The 20,385-nt window shown below is 28.8% G+C and overlaps 1 protein-coding gene across 4 annotated transcripts; it reads left to right on the plus strand.

Annotated features, from left to right (window-relative positions):
* Positions 1–842: 842 nt before the first annotated feature.
* Positions 843–18,912, plus strand: LOC107438561 (syntenin-1). Of its 4 annotated transcripts, none has more exons than XM_043054277.3 (8): positions 843–1,180; positions 5,330–5,390; positions 6,242–6,478; positions 8,616–8,783; positions 11,375–11,550; positions 13,214–13,355; positions 15,291–15,412; positions 18,393–18,912. In XM_043054277.3, the coding sequence occupies exons 2-8, from the start codon at positions 5,340–5,342 to the stop codon at positions 18,445–18,447; spliced, it is 951 nt and encodes a 316-aa protein (XP_042910211.2). In that variant the 5' UTR covers positions 843–1,180; positions 5,330–5,339; the 3' UTR covers positions 18,448–18,912. The 4 variants fall into 4 exon arrangements, with proteins under 4 accessions (XP_042910211.2, XP_087009961.1, XP_087009962.1 ...); XM_087153835.1 differs by having other exon boundaries at positions 1,047–1,247; XM_087153836.1 differs by lacking the exon at positions 843–1,180 and adding an exon at positions 1,263–1,603.
* Positions 18,913–20,385: the final 1,473 nt, after the last annotated feature.

Raw genomic sequence — 20,385 nt, forward strand, 5'->3', positions numbered from 1 at the left:
GGAAATTGAAAAATTAAATTAAATAAACTAGTATATTACTTTTAGATAAATTGAAAATCACTTTTATTTTATATGAAAGTGGTAATGTATCACTTTTTATACATAAAATAAAAAGTGAAATTTATTCTAAGCCACTTTCTATTCTATATAAAAAGTAAGATACAATGAATCTGAGGTGAATGCACCGTGAATGTTTCATTAAAAATGTAAAAAAATTTCTGTTAAAAAAATGAAGAAAAAAAAACAGCAGAGAAGCATCTCCAGTTCAAAAATTATACATTCAATATTTGTAAAAAATGAGATCAATTTTACTATCGACAACAAATAAGTACAATAACAATTTTTATTTTATAAATGTTGACCACTTAGACATTTCAAAACTGTACTTTCAATGAGATTTTGATAGAATACTTCGTAATTAAAAAAAAATTCTGATATAACTTATTTTGAAAAGGAATATTTTAATATTTTTATTTAAGAAGTTTTTAAAAGTATTTTAAATTTATGGTTGAAGTTGAAAAAGAGGGTCGAATTAGATTAAATGTTTAAATTTTTATCAGCATTTTTTTCCTTTATTATAATTCATTAAAATATATATATATATATATATATATATATATATATATATATATATATATATATATATATATATATATATATATATATATATATATATATATATATATATATATATATATATATATATATATATATATATATATATATATATATATATATATATGGACATATACTTTTTTCGCGAATAAGAAATAAAATTTTTAAAAAAGAGAGAGATTTATCAAAAAAGAAACTAAAACGAAAAAACTAAGAATAATGACTTCAACTTCAACTAAAATTGTACTCTGTTTTGGTGAAGTGAATGATTTCAAGCAAGTAGGTAAATTGATACAGAGCAAATCTTTTCAATTTTTCAGTTTTACCCGTTTCTTTGTAAGTCGAGGAAAGTTTCAACTATTTACGAACCACAACGGGTTCAAATGTTTTGGTGCGTTTTAAATGTTTTTGAAACAATTCCTCGAAACCCCTTTCTCTCTTCTCATCTCAAAAAGATTGCGTTCTGATTGTGAAAGTGTACTTTGACGTAAACACGTGATATATATTGTCATCTCAAACAATAATCTGTTTATGAGCTCTCTTTTCATATAATAAGACAGAACAGGCAAGTGTTTTCCTTCTTATTTCGAAATATTTTAATACTATTTGGAAAATTGTTTAAAATCCCTATCGTAAGTATGGAAACCTTTGTTTACATTCTAACAGTGATGAATCATCTGCCATTCGAATACCTCTCTCAGAAAATAGAATCATTTTTAATCATTACTGTGTATTAAATCATTAAAAATTTACTAAGAAAAGAAGTATATAAGTTCTGCATTTAACTGTAATAATTTTTTTAGTTCAATAATTTACCTTTCTGTTTTTAAATCGATTTTTTTTGCTGGAATGTTTGCCTGTTAGATAACGTCTGCAAGATAATTTTTATATTGTAAAAACATATTTTAAGCATTTTAACTATTATCTATTGTCAAACAGATTGTTTCATTTTGTTACCAATTCAAAAGTTCGTGTAGGAACCGAATTCGTAAGTCCGCAAATTATTTTACAATAACACAATGTCCTATGCTATTGTCTAATAAATGCCATTTTATTTAATACAAGGGTATCCATTTAATTTTTATCTTAAATTTTATTTACGAACAGTTTTGCTCCTATTTATTTTTTAATGCATGAACTGCAATAACAACATAGGCCTTTTCTGTAAAGGGCTTGGGTAGGCTGGTTTTATTAAAAAGATTTGCTTTTATTATTAATAAAAAAAGTCTCTATTTGTTTTTTTACTTTAAGTTAACATACATGTTTTTAAAGTATTTATTTGACAATTATTGCAATGTCTAATTATTTTTCATTTAATTTTTAATAAAAACTAATAAATGGGAAAACTGCTGAGCCTTTTTTTTTCTCTTTGAATTTGCTTTTAATGAAGAAAAAATTTAAAGCTGAATTGAACAAATATGGCAAAGAACAAAAACTAAAGTTTTTTTTTCTTTATGTTACATGATTGCAGCTTAAATGCTCATAGATTTATTCGTTTTTGAGCATCATTATATTGAATTGAACTTGAATATAAACAACATAAAGTTTTCCTGAATGGGAACCTTATATTTAGATCTGTTAGATTCAACTGAATTTTAATAGTCTGTCTTACTGTGTTGAGCTCACAGACGATCCAACAAGTTCACTCCATAAATTATGATACCGGGATTAATAATATTGTGTGCATCAAATGAAATATAGATTTTTTACACTATTCTAACAAGAAGTTTTTTTTTTTCCTTTTAATAATTCATTAGATGTGTTTTTTTAGCTGAAAATGGGGATAGGGTGAGCCTGGGTAATTCATGATTACTCTGTTTCTGGGGTAAATAATGATCACCTAAGTTTTATTTTAAAGAAATTATTACTTTTTGAATTTGAAACATGGTCAAGAATGCTTGTACACTTTCCTAAACTATAACTACATTTACTTAATATTAGTTTTTTGTTTAATCTAACAAAATAAGTATCTTTTAAACTGCGTTCTTTATTTTCCATTTCAAAGATTTGTTTCAAAATGTGTGCATTTCTGCAAAGATCCCCCTCCTTCTCTTAATAATAAATATTTTGAGTTACTTTATTTTTCTTTGATATAAAAATAGTGTAAGTTTTTGTTTAATTGTTACACATCTACTGTAAATATTATTATTGATTATAGAAAACTATATCAAATGTTGCCCCCTACAGATAAGGTAATTATTGATCACTGGGGTAATTCCTGATCATTGTCATTTCTTCTTATAAATAGCATAAAAAAATAGCTAATGAAAAGCTAATTGTCTTTTCTTAAATAACAATTCATATTTATTAAGTGTAACAACTATGAAATATATTTTACCTAACTGTCACAAAATTTGTTATTAACTCTATACAAGACAAATGTGTTCTGATTTGCACCATTTCTGGTTTGTGTTACCTTCCATTTATCTTAATTTTATGTGTGTACAGTTAGAATAATTTTTAAGTTTATAAGTTAACCTAATATAAATTTGGTGAGAAATAATGACGAATTCAGACATGGTTCGGATTATTGGACGTTCGAATAATAAGGGTTTGGATAATCGGCGCTCTACTGTAGTTTATGTTATCAGTTACTGCACTGTTATAATACACTGACATTTTTTATTGTTCATTTTTGTTATTTCTTTGCATTTTCTAATCTTAAATTTCTATTTAGAATATGTATACATTAATATATATTTCATTTCAATGTATGTTTTTTTTTTTTTTTTTTTTTTTTTTTTTTTTTTTTGCTTTATACTAAATTAGCAACTTCTATATATTTTATGATAAATACAAAGAAAAACTAATTTAAATTCTTAAGTTTAGAGATATACCCATTGAAGTCGATTTGTTTCATTGATTTCTTATATTTTGTAAAAAGGAAAAAAGAATTTGGCTGTTTAACAGGAAATTTGCAAAATTAAGCATTTATTTTCATTAAATGAAGCCGATTTCCTTTCCCCAGACACGTCTGCACATGATTCTTAAGTAATCTAATGAGAATCTTTCTAAAAAAGTGATTTAATATAATTAATATACAATAAGAGAAAAATCTAGTAGTTTATCTGTTTTCTGAGAGTTAAGAATTTCTTAAAAATAAATGTTATTACAGGGCTTTTTCTATCACATGGTTCAATTGTTCTATCTTACTTCTAGTTGATTTCTGTTTGTGATCAAGTTATCACAACCATAGAAATTTCAATGTTGATATACTGGGCCGGGATAGCCTGGTGGGTAGGGCGCTGGGCCCATATCCAAGAGGTCGTGGGTTCGATCCTCGCCGGCCGAAGACTCCCCGTGTAGTAAATGGTGACTGATGCACGTTAAATCTGTCGAGTCTCAAAGTCCTCCATGTTCCCACAACAAATCAATACCTCTGGGGGTACTGATGCAGGAGTTTCCTTGTCTTCTGGATTGGTTCAAAATTACAAGGCTACAGAGTTGAACATTAGTAGTCGTAAACCCATGAACTTGGGTCGGCTGTTCAACGACGGTTATAAAATAAAATAAAATAAAATGTTGATATACTTGGCCGCGATAACCTCGTCGGTAAGGCGCTGGGCCCATGTCCAAGAGTTCATGGATTCGATCCCCGCCGGCCGAAGACTCCCCGTGTAGTAAATGGTGACTGGTGCACGATAAATCTGTCGAGTCGTAAAGTCCTCCATGTTCCCATAACAAATCAATACCTCTGGGGGTACTGATCCAAGAATTTCCTTGTCTTCTGGATTGGTTCAAAATTACAAGGCTACGGAGTTGAATATTAGCTGTCGTAAACCCAAAAGTTGAGTCAGCTGTTCAACGACGGATATAAAATAAAGTATTGATATACTTGAGACATGGTGGCTCAGGGGATAGAACGTTCACCTCACAATGAGTTGACCCAGATTCGAATCCCATCCCTAGCTGGTTGATACGAATACTGCTCCTGGTTCGCACTGACCACAGTGCTGTTAAAGAAATATCCTCAGTAGTAGGCTGATCATTTGTCAGAATATCCTTTTTCCCTTTGACTCACCTAGGGAGGTTTTCGTAATTTCATCACCACGTGATGCAACTGTGTTCCATAAAAAAGTTCTCCACAATGGCTATATTTGTGAATTTAATGTTGACATACTTGGACATTGGTGACTCAGGGATAAAGTGCTATCTTCTGAATGAGGTGACCTGGGTTTCAATAACGGCGAAGGCTGGCCGATACAAATTCAGTGTCTGGCTCACCCCTAAACCATGGTTCTCTGTATAGTATCTTTAGTGGTAGACAAGTCATAGATTAAAATTCCCTTGCTAACCATGGGAGGTTTCGGTAGTTTATCTCTCCCCATATAAGTTATAGTCTAGCTTAGCTTGAGACAGGAATTTCCTTGTCTCCTAGATTAAGTAAATTTACAGTACTTGAACTCGATTGCCAAAATTTATGTTATATTGAATAAATGATTTAAAATAAATTTTTTTGTTATGTTGGTGTTTAAAAACAAAGTTTAGTTTAATTACAAAATTTGGATTTTTTTTTATTCTTCGTAAAACTTAAAAAAGGAGATGTCTTTTAAAATGGCTTGTATTCTGTTATTAAATTTATTTAATTGTTTTTACAATTGTGTGCAAAATAATATGTTGCATATTTGAAATCCTTAAAATGCATAATTATTTCTTTTCTTTTTTAAAATATTATACTCTTTATCATGTTCAATAAATGTATTTTTTTATACAGGTTGGTAAACATGTCTCTCTATCCTTCACTTGAAGATTTAAAAGTTGACCAATTGGCTAAAGTAAATATGCTGTGTATTTGACTTTTAGCATTCTATAAAAGCTATAAAAATTATTTATTGCTATAGTTTAAATCAAATTAGATTCATAATAAACTCAGGGTTGCAAAAAAACCCAGTAAAACGCCCCCTAAAATGGTTTTTTTTTTTTTTTTAAATCGATTTCCCTTTTATCCTCTGTTATGTTAAAGAGCTATTCTATTGAAATATATATGTAGTCTAGCCTAGAAAAAATTAACCTATGGATAAACATGAAAAACCCAGGATAAACATGAAAAATAAAACATGAAAAACCCAGAAAAATCTGGGTTTTTTGCAACCCTGAAGAATGTTTTAATAGCTAATGTCTGTTAAGATTATAGTACTGTACAAGCACAGGTGCCACTTTTCAATCATAATTCCAATCATTTGATTTTTTTTTAAAAATTAAGGAAATGGTTAAACCAAATAATAGGAATCCAAAGATCAAACTTATAAAAAAATTTTAAGATATTCTACTAAAATTAAAACATATAGAATAAGAAATTATTTTATGTAGTGAGGAACATAATTTTATTAAATAAAAAAATATTATTGTATTTTATGTTGAAAATAAATGGTAAAAATATGTAGTAGTCATTGGATAGTTTTTATATTCTGTATTTATATAGTAAAACTGTTATTGTTATTACTGTTAAAATGTGTTACATGAACTGGTCAGTTATAAATTAAATTTTTTTTAAGAGCCTAAATGTAAGTAAGTCACTAACAATTTTAATTCATTTGAAATATATTTTGGATCTTATTATTAATTAATATATTTTATTCATTTGGTTGTATTCAAAATAATGTATATATGATTTTTTTTTACATAGGCTCAAGTAGCTCATGCTAATGCAGCATATCCAGTTTCTACAGCTCATGCATATCCTAGTCCTTCTCATGGATACCCTAGTGCTCCTCCAGCATATCCTATAAATCCTACTTCTCAGCCAATATCCGGTGACAAATATGCTAGTTTATATCCAGTCTTGGATGAATACATGGGATTACAGTTGCAGGAATGTCCCAATTACACTCCTCCTGCAACAGCTGTTGTTCCTGCTGCTCAGGTAATTAAAAGAATATGAAATATTTTCTAAATCAGTTCTATTTGTTTGCTTGTTTAATTATTGTGATTTTTATGTGTTTTATCTTTATCCATTTTCTGCTGATTTTGATCCTTTTTCTGCTGTTATATAATCATTTCTATATATCATGGAAGCAAGTTTTAAGACTATAGTTGCATTTCTCTACAGTGTAATTTCCAGTCTTGCATGGAAAAATTTTTTGCTTACACGCTTGATTACTAAATGTGCAAAATTCTTGCATTTTTAAAAATTTGCGGATTTAAAATGGGATTACCACAATTAGAGCACATCACATTTTATTTTATGCCGCTGGTGGCTAATCACAGAGTGGTGGTTTTGTTGTAGCCAGGGCTGAATTACCCATTAGGCCAGATTAGGGCCCCCTTAAAATGGATTTTGTAAAAATAAATTTTAAAAAATTACGAAAAACACTGATTTTTTTTTTTTTTAAATCAAATTCAAATTTATATTAATAAAATACAATATTTTTTTTTGCATAATGTTAATCATATTTATTTATTACTTATTTTAGTTATTATTTATAGGTATTATTATAGTTTATGTGTATAAATACTTTTATATTTGAATAAATAAAAAATTTAGTCTAAGGGCCCTCAAAATTTGAATGGCCTAGGGCCCCACGTACGCTCAATCCGGCACTGGTTGTAGCTATAGAATGAATAAGTTTACAATAATCCTTTTCCTTTATGATTTTTGAGAAGTAATGTCTGTTCATTATGGAATTATGAATTTTGGTAATTTTATATTTTTTACCTGTTTTTAAATTGAATTAATAAGATAGTATATAATAAAATTAACATTTTAAGTTTAGTGTGCTCAGATTGTGGCCTTTTCCAAATTCAAAGTACCCAAATTCAGTTAAAGCAGATGCATTCAAGCAGTACTCAATGTAGCTGAATTCTGATTAAATAAAAGAGGCAACTTTTGATAAGCGGAACAGTAATTTACCTTTTATTGTTTTAGTATATATCAGTTATAGAAACCATGTGTTGGTGACAGCTTGCTTTTACCATGACATGTTGCTTACACAAACATTGGTTTTTACACTGACAAATTTCAAATTTTTATTAATAGATGTATCAGAAGTATTGATATTAATCAATATTTTAACATTGGTCTATATTTTCACTATGCACATTATGTTGTGCATAACCCTGTGGCAGAATGTTACCGAGATTTTTCTTTTTGGAAGATAAAAATTTTAGTTTTTTTTTCTTCCGAAATTTTCGAAAGTTTTATCTTTACTTCAGAATTATATTCAAAAGATGCCTTTCTCGTACATCAGAGTGGGAAAAATGCTTCTGATTTTTTTTTATTCTCATTTGATAATAATGAAAAAAAAAGAGTAATGAAGTAAAACAAAAAGTTAGTTTTCTTTTCTGCAGAAATTTTTGCTCCAATTCTTTAGTCATTACTATTAATTTGCACATAGTTATTAAAATCCAATATTATTTCTTACAACTGAATCTCGAAATGAAAGCATGCATTTAGTAACCCTTTAAGAGTCCGATTCGCATGATTTCGTCCTTGATCTTTTTTCTTTTTTGGAAGTTACTGCTAAGGATTTCACAATTTTTTTTGTTTTTTTAATGGGGTAATGATTTACAAAATGCAAAAGAGGAAGTAATTAGTGTGTTTCCCTCCCTACAAAATGCGAGAATATCGCCCTTAATATTAGAATTCTAAAAAAGATTACATATTTAATTAAAAACTTATTTCATTTGATCCGAAAAGCTTTTTGAATTTATGGAAGTTGACGCTACTGTTACTTTAATTTAGTAACATGTATATATTTTTTTTTTTAAAGTATCTTGCAGAAAGATATTAGTATTAGAGAGGTAAATCGCAGAAAGTTCAAAAAAAATCTGCCACAGGGGTGCATAATATTCTCAACGTTGTCTTTTTAAAACTTTCATTGTTATATCAATAATGATCAGAATTATCGATGTGTATTTTAATGATAGTACTATAGTCATTTTTGATGCAACTATGTGTAAGTGAAATCTGGTGTTGCTGTGTATCCAAATTTCGGATTCATAGCTCCTATAACCGATAAATATACCTCAACTTCATTTTGATTTTCTTTCCTATTTCTTAGAATACAGTTGGCATTCCATCTGCTAGGCCGAACAGTACTATGATCGCACCTATTTCTGGAAACTCCCTTGGACTTGCTAGATCACAACTCACCCACGGCTTACGTGAAGTCACTTTATGCAAAGATGGCAAAGGACGTGTAGGCATTAGAGTACAGCCGGTGAACAAAGTATGTATTCTCGTATAATAACGAGTATTGCACTTCAGTTTAAGTTATCTATGTAACTTTTTTCATAAGATTTCATATTTTTTTATTTACTATAAATTTTCAGGGAATTTCAATAAACATTTTAATATAACATATTATTTCATTTAATCGTTTGTAATCACACAAATTAAAAGCCAAATCTTCCTTTTCATAGTCAGATGTTTTTAAAATCAAATATGATGATTCATATTCACACAATCTTGAAGTTAAAAATCTGGATTCGTTTTTTTTTTCCCATAATTTTTAAGTCAATTATTGTGATAAGAATATTCACTCAATTTTAAAGTATTTTTTTATTTTTTAAAATAATGTGGTTTGCATTTTTGATTCTTATTCAGTTAAGCTTTAATATGTAAATATCTAAACTACATAAGATAGACAATAAGGAAGTAAATTATTTTTTTACGTATGAAAATACGAATTTATAATTTTTTAAAAATTAAAAGTGACAGCCAATCAAGTGATAACCCTCTACATATACTTTTTTTCCTACTAAGATTCCCTATATGTTTTCTCAGGAAAAGATTCTTTTTAGATTTCTTCTTCAGGAAACCTTCGATCACACTGGAAGATACTAACAAGACCAATGCAATTATTTATTTATAGCGTTAAAAAAACTCTTCTAAAAAATAACTATTTCCATATTATGTAAGTTTTATACAGAACTCTAAAATCTGTATCACTTTTTATGTAGCTTATTTTGAATTTGAAATTCTGTTACCCGTAACTTCTTAATTAAATTTGTACACTAACATCCAGGGTGGGGTGAAATCTTATCAACCAGCAAGTAACTTCTGGTTCACTGGACTTTTGATAGTTTTTTAGCATAATTTTTCAAGTTTTGATATTTTTAAAATGTTATTACGACGCATAAATTTCAAATTTTAGTAATAATTTTTTGATGTCCTTAATTTGTGACTATTCCGTTGTAATTCAACCTCAAAGTTTAGGAGTTGTTTATGCATTTTTCGTTCTTTTCAACATGGTTTTCTAAATTACTATTTTTTAATATATTTCAGCATCCAATTTCTAAATTTGAGTTATCAAATTTAGATGTGCTTTTCACAACTATTCCATCATTAATTCATATCATTTTATGACCAATTTCTCATCAGTTATATTTCCTTTTTACTATCTTTTTCATGGGGTTTTCTAAATATTTTTAATACAATATATTGTGACATGTCAATTTCAAATTTAACTAAACACTTTTTTTTCGTGGTATCCAAATCAGATATCAAGAAAAAATTGATCAATTATTTATTTTAATCACACATTTAGTTAGTAGTTGCTTTTTGGTTTTTAGAATCAAAATAAATTTATTTATCTTAAACTTAAATTGCTGTTTTTAACTAGTAGAGCTACTAAAGCTACTATTTTTAAGGGAAAATCTGCAAGTAATTGAAAGTATTGAGCCAAAAGTTGCGTAAAAATTCATAGGGATTGTGCTTCAATATACTTATCAGACTTTAATTTTAAGTGATATATCTTACAAAAACATTTTTAGAACTATCCTTTATTTCCTGCCTTTGATTCTAATTTAATTAATAATTTAGTTTTATTTTTACATTTATAATTTTGCTATTATTACTTTCTTTTAACAAAGTTATTATAAATATAGTGGGAATGGAAAAGAATAATATTTTGTAAATTACATGAAACTTCAAAGTTTGAGACAGGGTGCATAGCATTTTTAAAAAGTGCTTAAAGGTGCTTATTTTTGTTTTTTAAAAGCCCTTTTTAAAAAGTGCTTAATTTTCCCTTTTCCAAATTGAGATTTTTCCTATATCATATTGATTTTTGCTATGATTTGTGCAGAAAGACACTGTTCACATTGTTCTGTTCAACGATTCACAATTAATTCATCCCCAATCTATTTTGGCGCATCGTCAAACCATAGTTTATGGAAACGCCATTCCATTTACATGATTCAAAAATTTTGACAATTGTCAAAAACAATTCCAAAAGATTTTTTTTTTCATTTACATGACTGTTAAAACCAGATAAAACCGTCAATTGTCAAAAACTTTCCAACCCAGCCTAGTTATGATATTCTTAAGTGCTTAAAATATTATTAGAGTGCTTAAAAGGTGGATAATGTGGCTATGCACCCTGATAAGAGAGAAGACAATTTCAGATTTAAAAAAGCTTTTGTATCATGTTTGCACGACTAACTCTTATCTAAGAATTTGTAAAATACTTCTAATTTTACCCTGGATACCTTAGAAAATCAGTTTTGACTGGAAAGTGATAAACCTGTACTCCCTCCCGATGCTCTCACCTCATTGCGTCTTTGTAAATCCTCCTGATACTCTCACCCAATTGCTCTTTGTACTTATTGCATATTTTACTGTGGCATTGCATATTTTTTCAGCAAAATGTAGAGGATCAAACTGTATGCATATTCAACCCATTGGGTCTCTACATACTGATTACTTTGCAGCTCTATTTGTGATTTTAAGAAAAACTGCCACTCCATTCTAATTCTGAACACAACAAAAAAATGTCAGCATCATCTTGTATATATATATATATATTTTTTTTGTTCCTAGGGTGTCTTTATTATTCTTGTTCAAAAGAATACACCAGCTGCTCTTGCGGGTCTCCGATTTGGCGATCAAATCCTGATGATAAATGATGTGAGTGTTGCGGGATTTTCGATGAGTGATGTTCATAAAATGATCAAGAAATCTGATCCTAATCGTATCACTATGGTTGTGCGTGACAGGTGAATAAAATCAATTTATATCTTTCGAATGAGATTTTTTCATTATGCCTAAATTTTCTTTGTTTGGTGTAAGGTACTCTGTTTATATGCAGGCTTATTCAAAAAGATACATTTAATGGAGGTTTCTTTTGATTTGTTCTCCCTTTACAATAGAACAAACGTCTTAGCAGTAACCCAACTTGTCACCCCCCCCCCCAAGCGTGTCGCAGAGTGTGTTATAGGAGTAACACTATTCCGCTGATTAGTTAACGAGGGGAGGTAAGCAACTCAGTTAGCCTCACAAGAAAACGCAACACCTCACAAGAAAAAGTCACCTTGGAGTGAGATCATGTCTCTGAATAATATGCATTTTGCATAAATAATAAGACATTTTACTCCCAACTGACGGTGAATCAAAATACCTGCACATTAGCATGCATAAAGTTAACCAATATGTATCTAGACACATATTTCTTGCATCTGATTTGAGCATATAGCACTCCTCAAAAATTCTACTGCTGCTAAAAATACACCTTATAATATTTTTGTTAAAATCGTTAGTTTTTTCCCTGCTATTGAATAAAGATAATCCCATAGAAAATCAACCAATGAGTGTAGAGAGAACAACAATGACTCATTTCCTGTGTACTGAATTATTAGTTACTATTGCTCCAACAATGCCGATTATTGCAGCAGTTGCTTCTGAAAGAGTTTGCAACTCAAAGTACAATAAAATCTTAAATGTCAGCTTTGGAGAAATTTGCTGACCTTTATTTCATGAAAGACACCTTTTTCATGCTACTAATGAAAGTGTCAATTATAACATGATTATCAAGCATACTGTTGAATAGTAGTGCAACAGAAAAGAAAAGCATAAAAAGTTTAAATTCCATATATTTTTATTAACATTTCAATTTATAGTTTTTTAGAAACCTTAGTTTAAATGACTCATGGATTACAAAAAATATATATTTTTATGTAATGTGGGATGATGTTTTTGTTTAATTTTTTAAGCTATGAGGCATATATACACTGTATAAGGTATATGTAAACTAAACTCAGTGGCACTACAGCCTATAGAGGGCCAAGGCCTACTGTGCCCATCTCAGTTTTCTTGACTTTGGGCTCTGGGGTGCAAGAATAGATGTTCCGGTCAACCGAAAGCGAAACCCCCCAGTGTTTAGTTCCCAAGCATGCTTGGTACTCATTTATCGACCCACTAAAGGGATGAAAGGCTGAGTCAACCTTGCCCAGTCTGAAAATCGAACCCAAGACCTGTGGCACAGAAGTGCAAAACACTACCACTCAGCCACCGGGCATCATAAGGTATATGTTTCGGTAGTAAAAGAATTTGGATGCTATTTTCACAGACCTTTTTTTAAAATGATTTGAGTTGACTATAATAACAGGGACTTTCTTTTCTTAGATTTATTTTTATATGCTTAAACCTGAGAAATTTAATATTTATCCATAAACATTACCTGCAATGTGTCATTTATAATATTAACAATTGTATTTATGCTATTACTCAAAAACGGATTTTATTGCGAATGTTTTATCCATTGTTAAATTCCCAAAATAAAACTCTTTAACAAAATTAAACTGTAAATCTTCCACTTAAGATTGTTTTACATTTTATTTCATATGTCTATCCTTGTTACTTAATGTTTCTCTCTGATTGCAGGCCATTTGAAAGGACCATTACTGTCCACAAGGATAGTGCTGGAACTGTGGGATTTGGATTCAAGAATGGGAAAGTAATCAACATTGTTAAGGACTCTTCTGCTGCTCGCAATGGAATGCTCATTGAGCACAATCTTCTTGAAGTTAGTTTCATAAACTGTTAAACACATTTCAAAACTAACTTAATATCAGAACATACTTGGAGGATTTTATTTTCATTCCCTCAAAGATTTATTTTATTTTTAAATTTATTGTTATTCTATAAATTATTACTTGTAAAGTTTAGTAGAATCAAAATTTATTGCTCCGCTACAACTTATTTCTCATAACATTAAATTAAGGGTGAACAACCTGTTACAAAGGAGGATTGCAATAATTTATTCTTTTAAGCAAATTTTGTACATTATAAAAATTTAGTTATTTATTAATAGTTTAGTTAATAAATAATTTAGTTATTTATTGATGTACATCTGCATTTAAAAATTAAAATGCTAAAACATAAAATTATTTAATTTCATACATTTAAATTTAACCTGTGATTTCTAAAGTTTTCACAAATACTACTTATCATGCAAGAACTACAGTCAAGGTCAAAGAATATATCTAAGTCTCTCAACATGCAACTAAATTATGCAATTTCATTTACCTAGAAGGGTGCAATATAAGCAACAACAAAAAAAAACTTTAATTATAAAGACCTGAAATGAAGAAAGTTATTTTTAAGTCATTAGAATCATGAGCTAAATTCCAAAACATACTTTTACATCCAAAAATCATAATTTCTATATCATATCAATTTATATGTATATATATATACAGTCGAACCCCGCTATAGTGAACCTGGGATATAGTGAACACTCGGATGTAGTGAACTTTTTTAGCGGTCCCGTCCGTATTCCTATTTAAATAATGTTATTTTTAACGCTTATAGTGAACTGCTTAGAACTTGGAAACTCGGTTATAGTGGACTCACATTTCATTTCCTTAAATATCTTTTTCAGTCCTCCATCTTTAAACTTGTAGGTGTTGGGATTGAAAATGAATGCATTCCTATAAAATGTGTCATATTACTCTCCTTTATGCTTATCACTTCTAACTATACTGTAATGAATGTCAAACAGATCATTTATCTTATACTCCTCCCTCCCTGCCAAGCCTCGCTTTATCTCTTTTCCCCAAGCTTGCTCTACAACTAGTTAACTTGGCCACCTGCTGAATTTTTGGAATTTTCTTATCTGTTCAAACCATATTCTTTACAAATCACCCCTTAACAATTAAGAAGGGCAACAATTTAACTCATTCTACAGCTGCTCTCTTCATATTCTTACATTATCTATTTCAGACAAGATTTTTATTTCAAAAGCAGTGAAAATAGCAAATTCTCTAAAGAGAAAAGAGTTTTCGATAGAGGACAAAGTTAAAATTGTAAAGCGTATTGATGATGGAACCAATCAATTGACACTGTGTAAGGAATTTTCCTAGTCAAAATCTACAGTTTCAAACATTTGGAAAAATCGAAGTACAATTCTTGCGGCATACGACAAAAACATGGTTTCATCGAAAAAACTGCGTGGAGCTGAAAGAGAAAACGTAGAAGATGCTTTGTTAAGATGGTTCGAAATCTTGTTCAAAATGTTAAAATCTTGCATTCTTTGCACATTGTAGATAAGAAAATTGATGAACTCAATTTAAAATCAAATTGTGTTCAATCAAAAATCACAAATTTTTTTCATAAAAAATTAAAATAAAACTAATATTTAGCGACGTAATTACTTTTTCCATCAATTTTTGCTTAATTATCTGTTAATTACTTAATAATTTTTTAAATAACTTATGCAAAATTGCAAAGCCAATTTTCAATCATTCAACTGTCTTATGCAAAAAATATTCTTCAAAAAATTTGGATATAGTGAACCATCGGTTATAGTGGACACATTACTGAGTCCGCAGACGGTTCACTATAGCGGGGTTCGACTGTATATATATTTATATATATATATATATTTCAGTATTTACATTGAAAAATGTTCTAAAGTTAATTTTAATAACTTATAATGAGCATATTTTATTCTTCACAGGTAAATGGCCAAAATGTAGTTGGATTGCAGGACAAAGAAATTTCAGCAATCATAAGAGAGAGTGAGTCTCCGGTTACTGTTACCATTATGCCTTCATTTATTTATGACCACATGTTGAAAAAGTAAGTATTTCCTCACTCTTTGAATATTTCTATTTTAATGCAATTACTTTTAATATTTGGTTAATATTTATAATGAAAAAATTTTTTTAAAGATTGAAATAAAAAGAACAAAAATTTCGATGTACATTATCATTTTTATGAAAGAATTTAGGATGAATGTTTTATCTCTTTACCCTAACTGTTTTAAAAGTTTGAGAAAAGCTTCCTTTACTAACCCTGATACTAAATTAAAAATCAGGGAGCACTTTAAGCTGCTTTTCCAAATGACTGAAGTATGTAATAAGGTTTTTGTGATCTTTTTAAAATTCAATATGTTATTATCTAACTTTTTTTTCATCTTCTTTTCTTCCATTTGCATTTTTGCACTCGTTCTGCTACTTAAGCCCTCTACTGCGTCTTCTCAAGAATACTTATCTTATTTATTTTTCTTTCCATAAGGATTCCATTTTTTTTCACTTTTTTTTTTGTCTTTCCACCTTTTATTATTCTTTCATTTCCAGAATTAGACATTTTTTTAGACTGGATAGTTGGAATATTCCACTTAAAATATATACAAATAACAAGTAGAAGTTAGCTGTAACATAGTTAAGCTGCTCTGCATTACTTATTAATATTTCCCGGCAGTCTAGTGAAACAAATTTTCATTTGATAAAATTAACTTTTTAACTATGGAAATTTCGTTTTAAAATAATGTTTGAAAATAGCATTATCATACAGAACAGTTGCACATGTAACTTTTTGTTACATGTATTACCTTGAATAAGTTTAATTTTTGATAGTTAGAACTCCAGAATTTTTTCTATTGCCTAACTAGCCTTTCTAGTTTAAAAATTAAATTTTTTACCCTCATTAAAGTTTTGATTGCGGAAATTGTAAAAAAATAATAATAATAATGTTGTGTGAGTTACTTGGTTATAAGATTGTGCTCGTAGTCAAATTTTCATTAATAAGTATAGGCCAAATTTAGAAAAGATTATAAAAAAGATAAAAGAATAGTGATATATAATGCTATTTAACTGTTTTAACGACTGTTACATTTCAGCGTGTTCAAACTATTGTTAGAATTTTAATGGGTATTTTTTATATATTCATAAAACATCTTAACTATTAGAAAGTGTATATTTTCTAAATTCTAATATATTTTTATTTTTACAATAATTATAATCGATTTGATAGAATAGCTGATATGTATGATATGATGTCAACTAAATTTTAAATTTGATTTATCACTTTTCGATGCACTTTATTTGTTACTTTGTCATCGTAAATCAACAACATTTTCTTATTGTTTTCTCGGCAGTTATTACACAGGGTGCGTAGCGTTTTTAAAAGTGCTTTTTTCTGTAGGTGTTTTTAAAAAGTGCTTAATGCTCCCTTTTTTAAAACGAGATTTTTCCTTTACTATGTTGATTTTCGCTACGAATTATGCAAAAGACACAGTTCACATTGTTCTATTCAACATTTTCACAATTAATTCAACCCCAATCTGTTTCGCCGTATTGTCAGTCCGTAGCGTTTGAAAATGTCATTCGTTTTACATGATTTTTGACAATTGTCAAAAACAATGCCAAATTTTTTATTTATTTATTTATTTTTTTTGGACATGACAGTTAAAACAAGATAAAACCGTCAATTGTCAAAAACTTTCCAACCCTGCCTAATTATGATATTTTTAAGTGCTTAAAAATATTTTTGAGTGCTTGAAAAGTGCTTATTTTCTGTTGAATAATTTGGCTATCCACCCTGTTACAGTTATCGCATCATATGGAAAATCCTGATATTTTAAAATAATATTACTACTGGCCTACATACATTTCAGTGTTTAAATTTTCTTTATAACTATATAATATTTACCATTCAGTGATTGTTTTTTGGCAATAGGTCACTCCAATGAAATGTCAACACTGTGCTTTTTTTGACTAATTAACACGCTCTAGTGTTGTTTAGCAGAATTTTTAGAAATTATTAGCTAATTCACTGCAAAATGTACTTTTCCACAAGAATGGCTCACACATTATATCAATGGCTTGTGTATTTATTTTTTTGAAAGAAAATATTCATTTTTCTTCATTTTATTAGTCTATTTTTGTAGCAAACAAAACAAATATAGCAGTTAACTTACTATATCATTTTACAATTATCACTGAGTAAATATCTTGGAGCCATTCATATCTCTGCTTATTTTTCAATTTATCATTAATTTTTTATCTCAACTCTATAATAAATTTCATTAAAAATAATTGCTTTGGAAAATCTTTTGTGATGCCACCTTAAAAACTGCCTGTATGAACCCTAATTTTGCTAGCATTACTTTTTTACTCTATAAAGCTTTGCTGCTCAATGAAAATTGCACTATAAAAATTTGCAGAAATTAAATCAAACCCTGGTGTTTATATAAGATATATTATTTAGGCAATTATGCTTAATGTTGGAGAATTAGCTTAATTTTTAGAAAATTCTTTAATTGTTATTGTATTAGCAGTAAAAACATTTTTATTACAAATCATCTTTACATTAAGTATCGACAATGAACGCCTATTTTTGATGTGCTTCAAACATGGATGATTCCCTCTGTATGAGCTTTCCTTCACTAACTAGTTTAAGTTGACAATGAGAGAAAAATGGAAATTTTTCAGAATATTTACCTTTGTCTAATGGCAAGTACAACAAGTGGTCCAGATTAAGAGGCTTCTCTATGCGAGCGTTTTGAGCAAGGAGTTAAACCGTTTTTATAAACAAGAACAAATTTATTAATGCAGAAACCTATTCTCACTTTTTAACTTATAATAAGCCGGTTAAATATTTCTCCTTTCATTCTGTTTTCAGCCATTTTTCTCTCATTGTCATTTACTATCAAAGGGCAGCTTGTTCTATCTAAGAAATATTATTATACTTTTTTGTATATGATGTCTTAAAGGATTTTTAGTAAATGTTAAAAAGGATCTTAATTTCATGATTTTTTTTTTCTTTTTCTTTTTAGCACTGCTTCAAGTTTTATCAAGAAAACTATGGATCACTCCATTCCAGATCTTTAAACTACTCTTTTTGAAAGAGATTTTTTAATTTCTTTTTCATTGTGTCAAAACAAAAAGTCTTATTATTTTTTTACTAAACATTTTCTGGTCTGTATTAAGTGATTTCTATAATATCTTTGTCGGTAAAGTCATTTTAATGAGGCTGGCTTCATTATTGTGTATAAAAATAGTTTGATATATGATTTGAAGATTCGATTTCAAGTTTGATATACTATTGTATTGATGATTTGATATGATTTCTTTTTTTTTTCGTTCTATCTTACAATGAAGAATTGACTGTAATCTGAAATTGTAATTTTTCATTTCTAGTATTCAATTGAGCTGTTTGCTAAAATTTTTACTTTCTTTATGTTGCAATTTAGTTATGATATGGCTATAGTATTAGTAGCATTCATTGTTTTTAATTATTGCTATTTTTGTGATCTTTGTTATATCTTATTGTTTTAATAAATGTTTATAAACGTTTCTCCGTTATTGGCTACTTTTTTTTTTAGTTTAGACTGAATGCCTTTTACTTTTAAAGAGATAAAATTTTCTACTGATAGCAAAATTAACCTGTCTATAAAACTGCATTTAAATTTAACATTGGAAAGTCCTGGGAATTTTGTATTTTGTCATTTAAAACTACATAGTTATAAATCTGTGGTTGCCAACTGGCGGGGCGCATCTGGCCCGCGGAGCCCTTTTTTTTGGGGGGGGGAGGGTCCGCAAACTAGAATATATTAGTTTTCATTTTTTGCAGACAATTTTCGTAAAAAAATCTATATGGGTTTAAAGTACTTTTCTTTCACTTAAAATAAAAACTAATTTTTTCGTTTCTGTGCAGCTTGACATACCAACGGTGCAAAAAAAAAAATATTTCTCAGGTTTTGCATCCAAGAAAATATTTATTAAAAAAACTATTTATTATTGTTTGTAATTCAATACTTTTGTTTTGAACAACTTGATAAAAATCTGACTGTAATATTTAATTTTCCTTCAAACATAAATGAGTCACATAAAATTTTGACAAAGTTGCGGCCCGCCATTTGACTGGTGTTTTTTATTGTAGCCCCTGGCCTCATGTAAATTGGAAACCACTGTTACAAATAGTCTAAAAATTAGAATATCGTACTATTAAATATTTTTTCGACCTCTATTAATTAAAAAAAATTATTAAAAATTATATTTTACGTGGAATTATCTTAGGATAAATAAATTTGTTTTGTCTGTTCTGCTTATTTATGTGTAAAAAATTTTCGATTCGCTTTAAAAATTATCAAATTCATTCCAAGAAATTAACATCACCTAATTGACCTCTTGACTTAAAATAAATAATTTTGACCATATTTTTTAGATTGCATCTACATCTTCATTTTGATGTTTTAAAAAAAAAACATTTTTTTTTTTTTGTCTGTTTCTATAACTAAACAGCTTATGCATATATAGAGTGCAGTGCAAACGATTTTAAATATTAAAAATAAATAAATTAACAAATAATAAGAGAAAACTTTTACTAAAAAATAAATTTTATTGGTTTCAATATGACTGCTTTTGCAGCAATTCAAAGACATAAATGCTAATTGAAAGTTTCAGCAGTAGACCGCAATGCAATAGATATTCCTTTGAGAGATATTCCTTTCACTGATTCCAGTTGAGAGATATTCCTTTTCACTGATGGGAAGCTCTTTACCACCCAACAAACTGATAACTCCCAGAATTATATGATCTGGTATGTAGATTCTCCAAGCATCTCGGCAATTATTGGTCATCACAAAAATCCAACGTCTATCATGGTCATTTGTGCAAGTCGCAAAATACATCTGGTTTTTGCGGATAAGGGCATTAAAATAAATCATAAAGTGTAGAGCTGGACATTCTAGAAACTGCTGCGCTCCCGTGGGCCAAAAAGAATGTAAACTGAATGTTTCAACTAGACTCAGTTCCAGCTCTCAAGGG

Source organism: Parasteatoda tepidariorum, chromosome 10 (genome assembly GCF_982258835.1).
Source record: "Parasteatoda tepidariorum strain Cologne lab strain chromosome 10, Ptep-v5.0, whole genome shotgun sequence".
NCBI lineage: Eukaryota > Metazoa > Arthropoda > Arachnida > Araneae > Theridiidae > Parasteatoda > Parasteatoda tepidariorum.

Coding starts and splice junctions, on each gene's coding strand:
- LOC107438561 (XM_043054277.3), top strand. CDS start 5,340: ATGTCTCTCTATCCTTCACTTGAAGATTTAAAAGTTGACCAATTGGCT. Junction 13,356..15,290: donor TTGAGCACAATCTTCTTGAA/GTTAGTTTCATA, acceptor TATTCTTCACAG/GTAAATGGCCAAAATGTAGT. Junction 15,413..18,392: donor TATGACCACATGTTGAAAAA/GTAAGTATTTCC, acceptor TTTTCTTTTTAG/CACTGCTTCAAGTTTTATCA.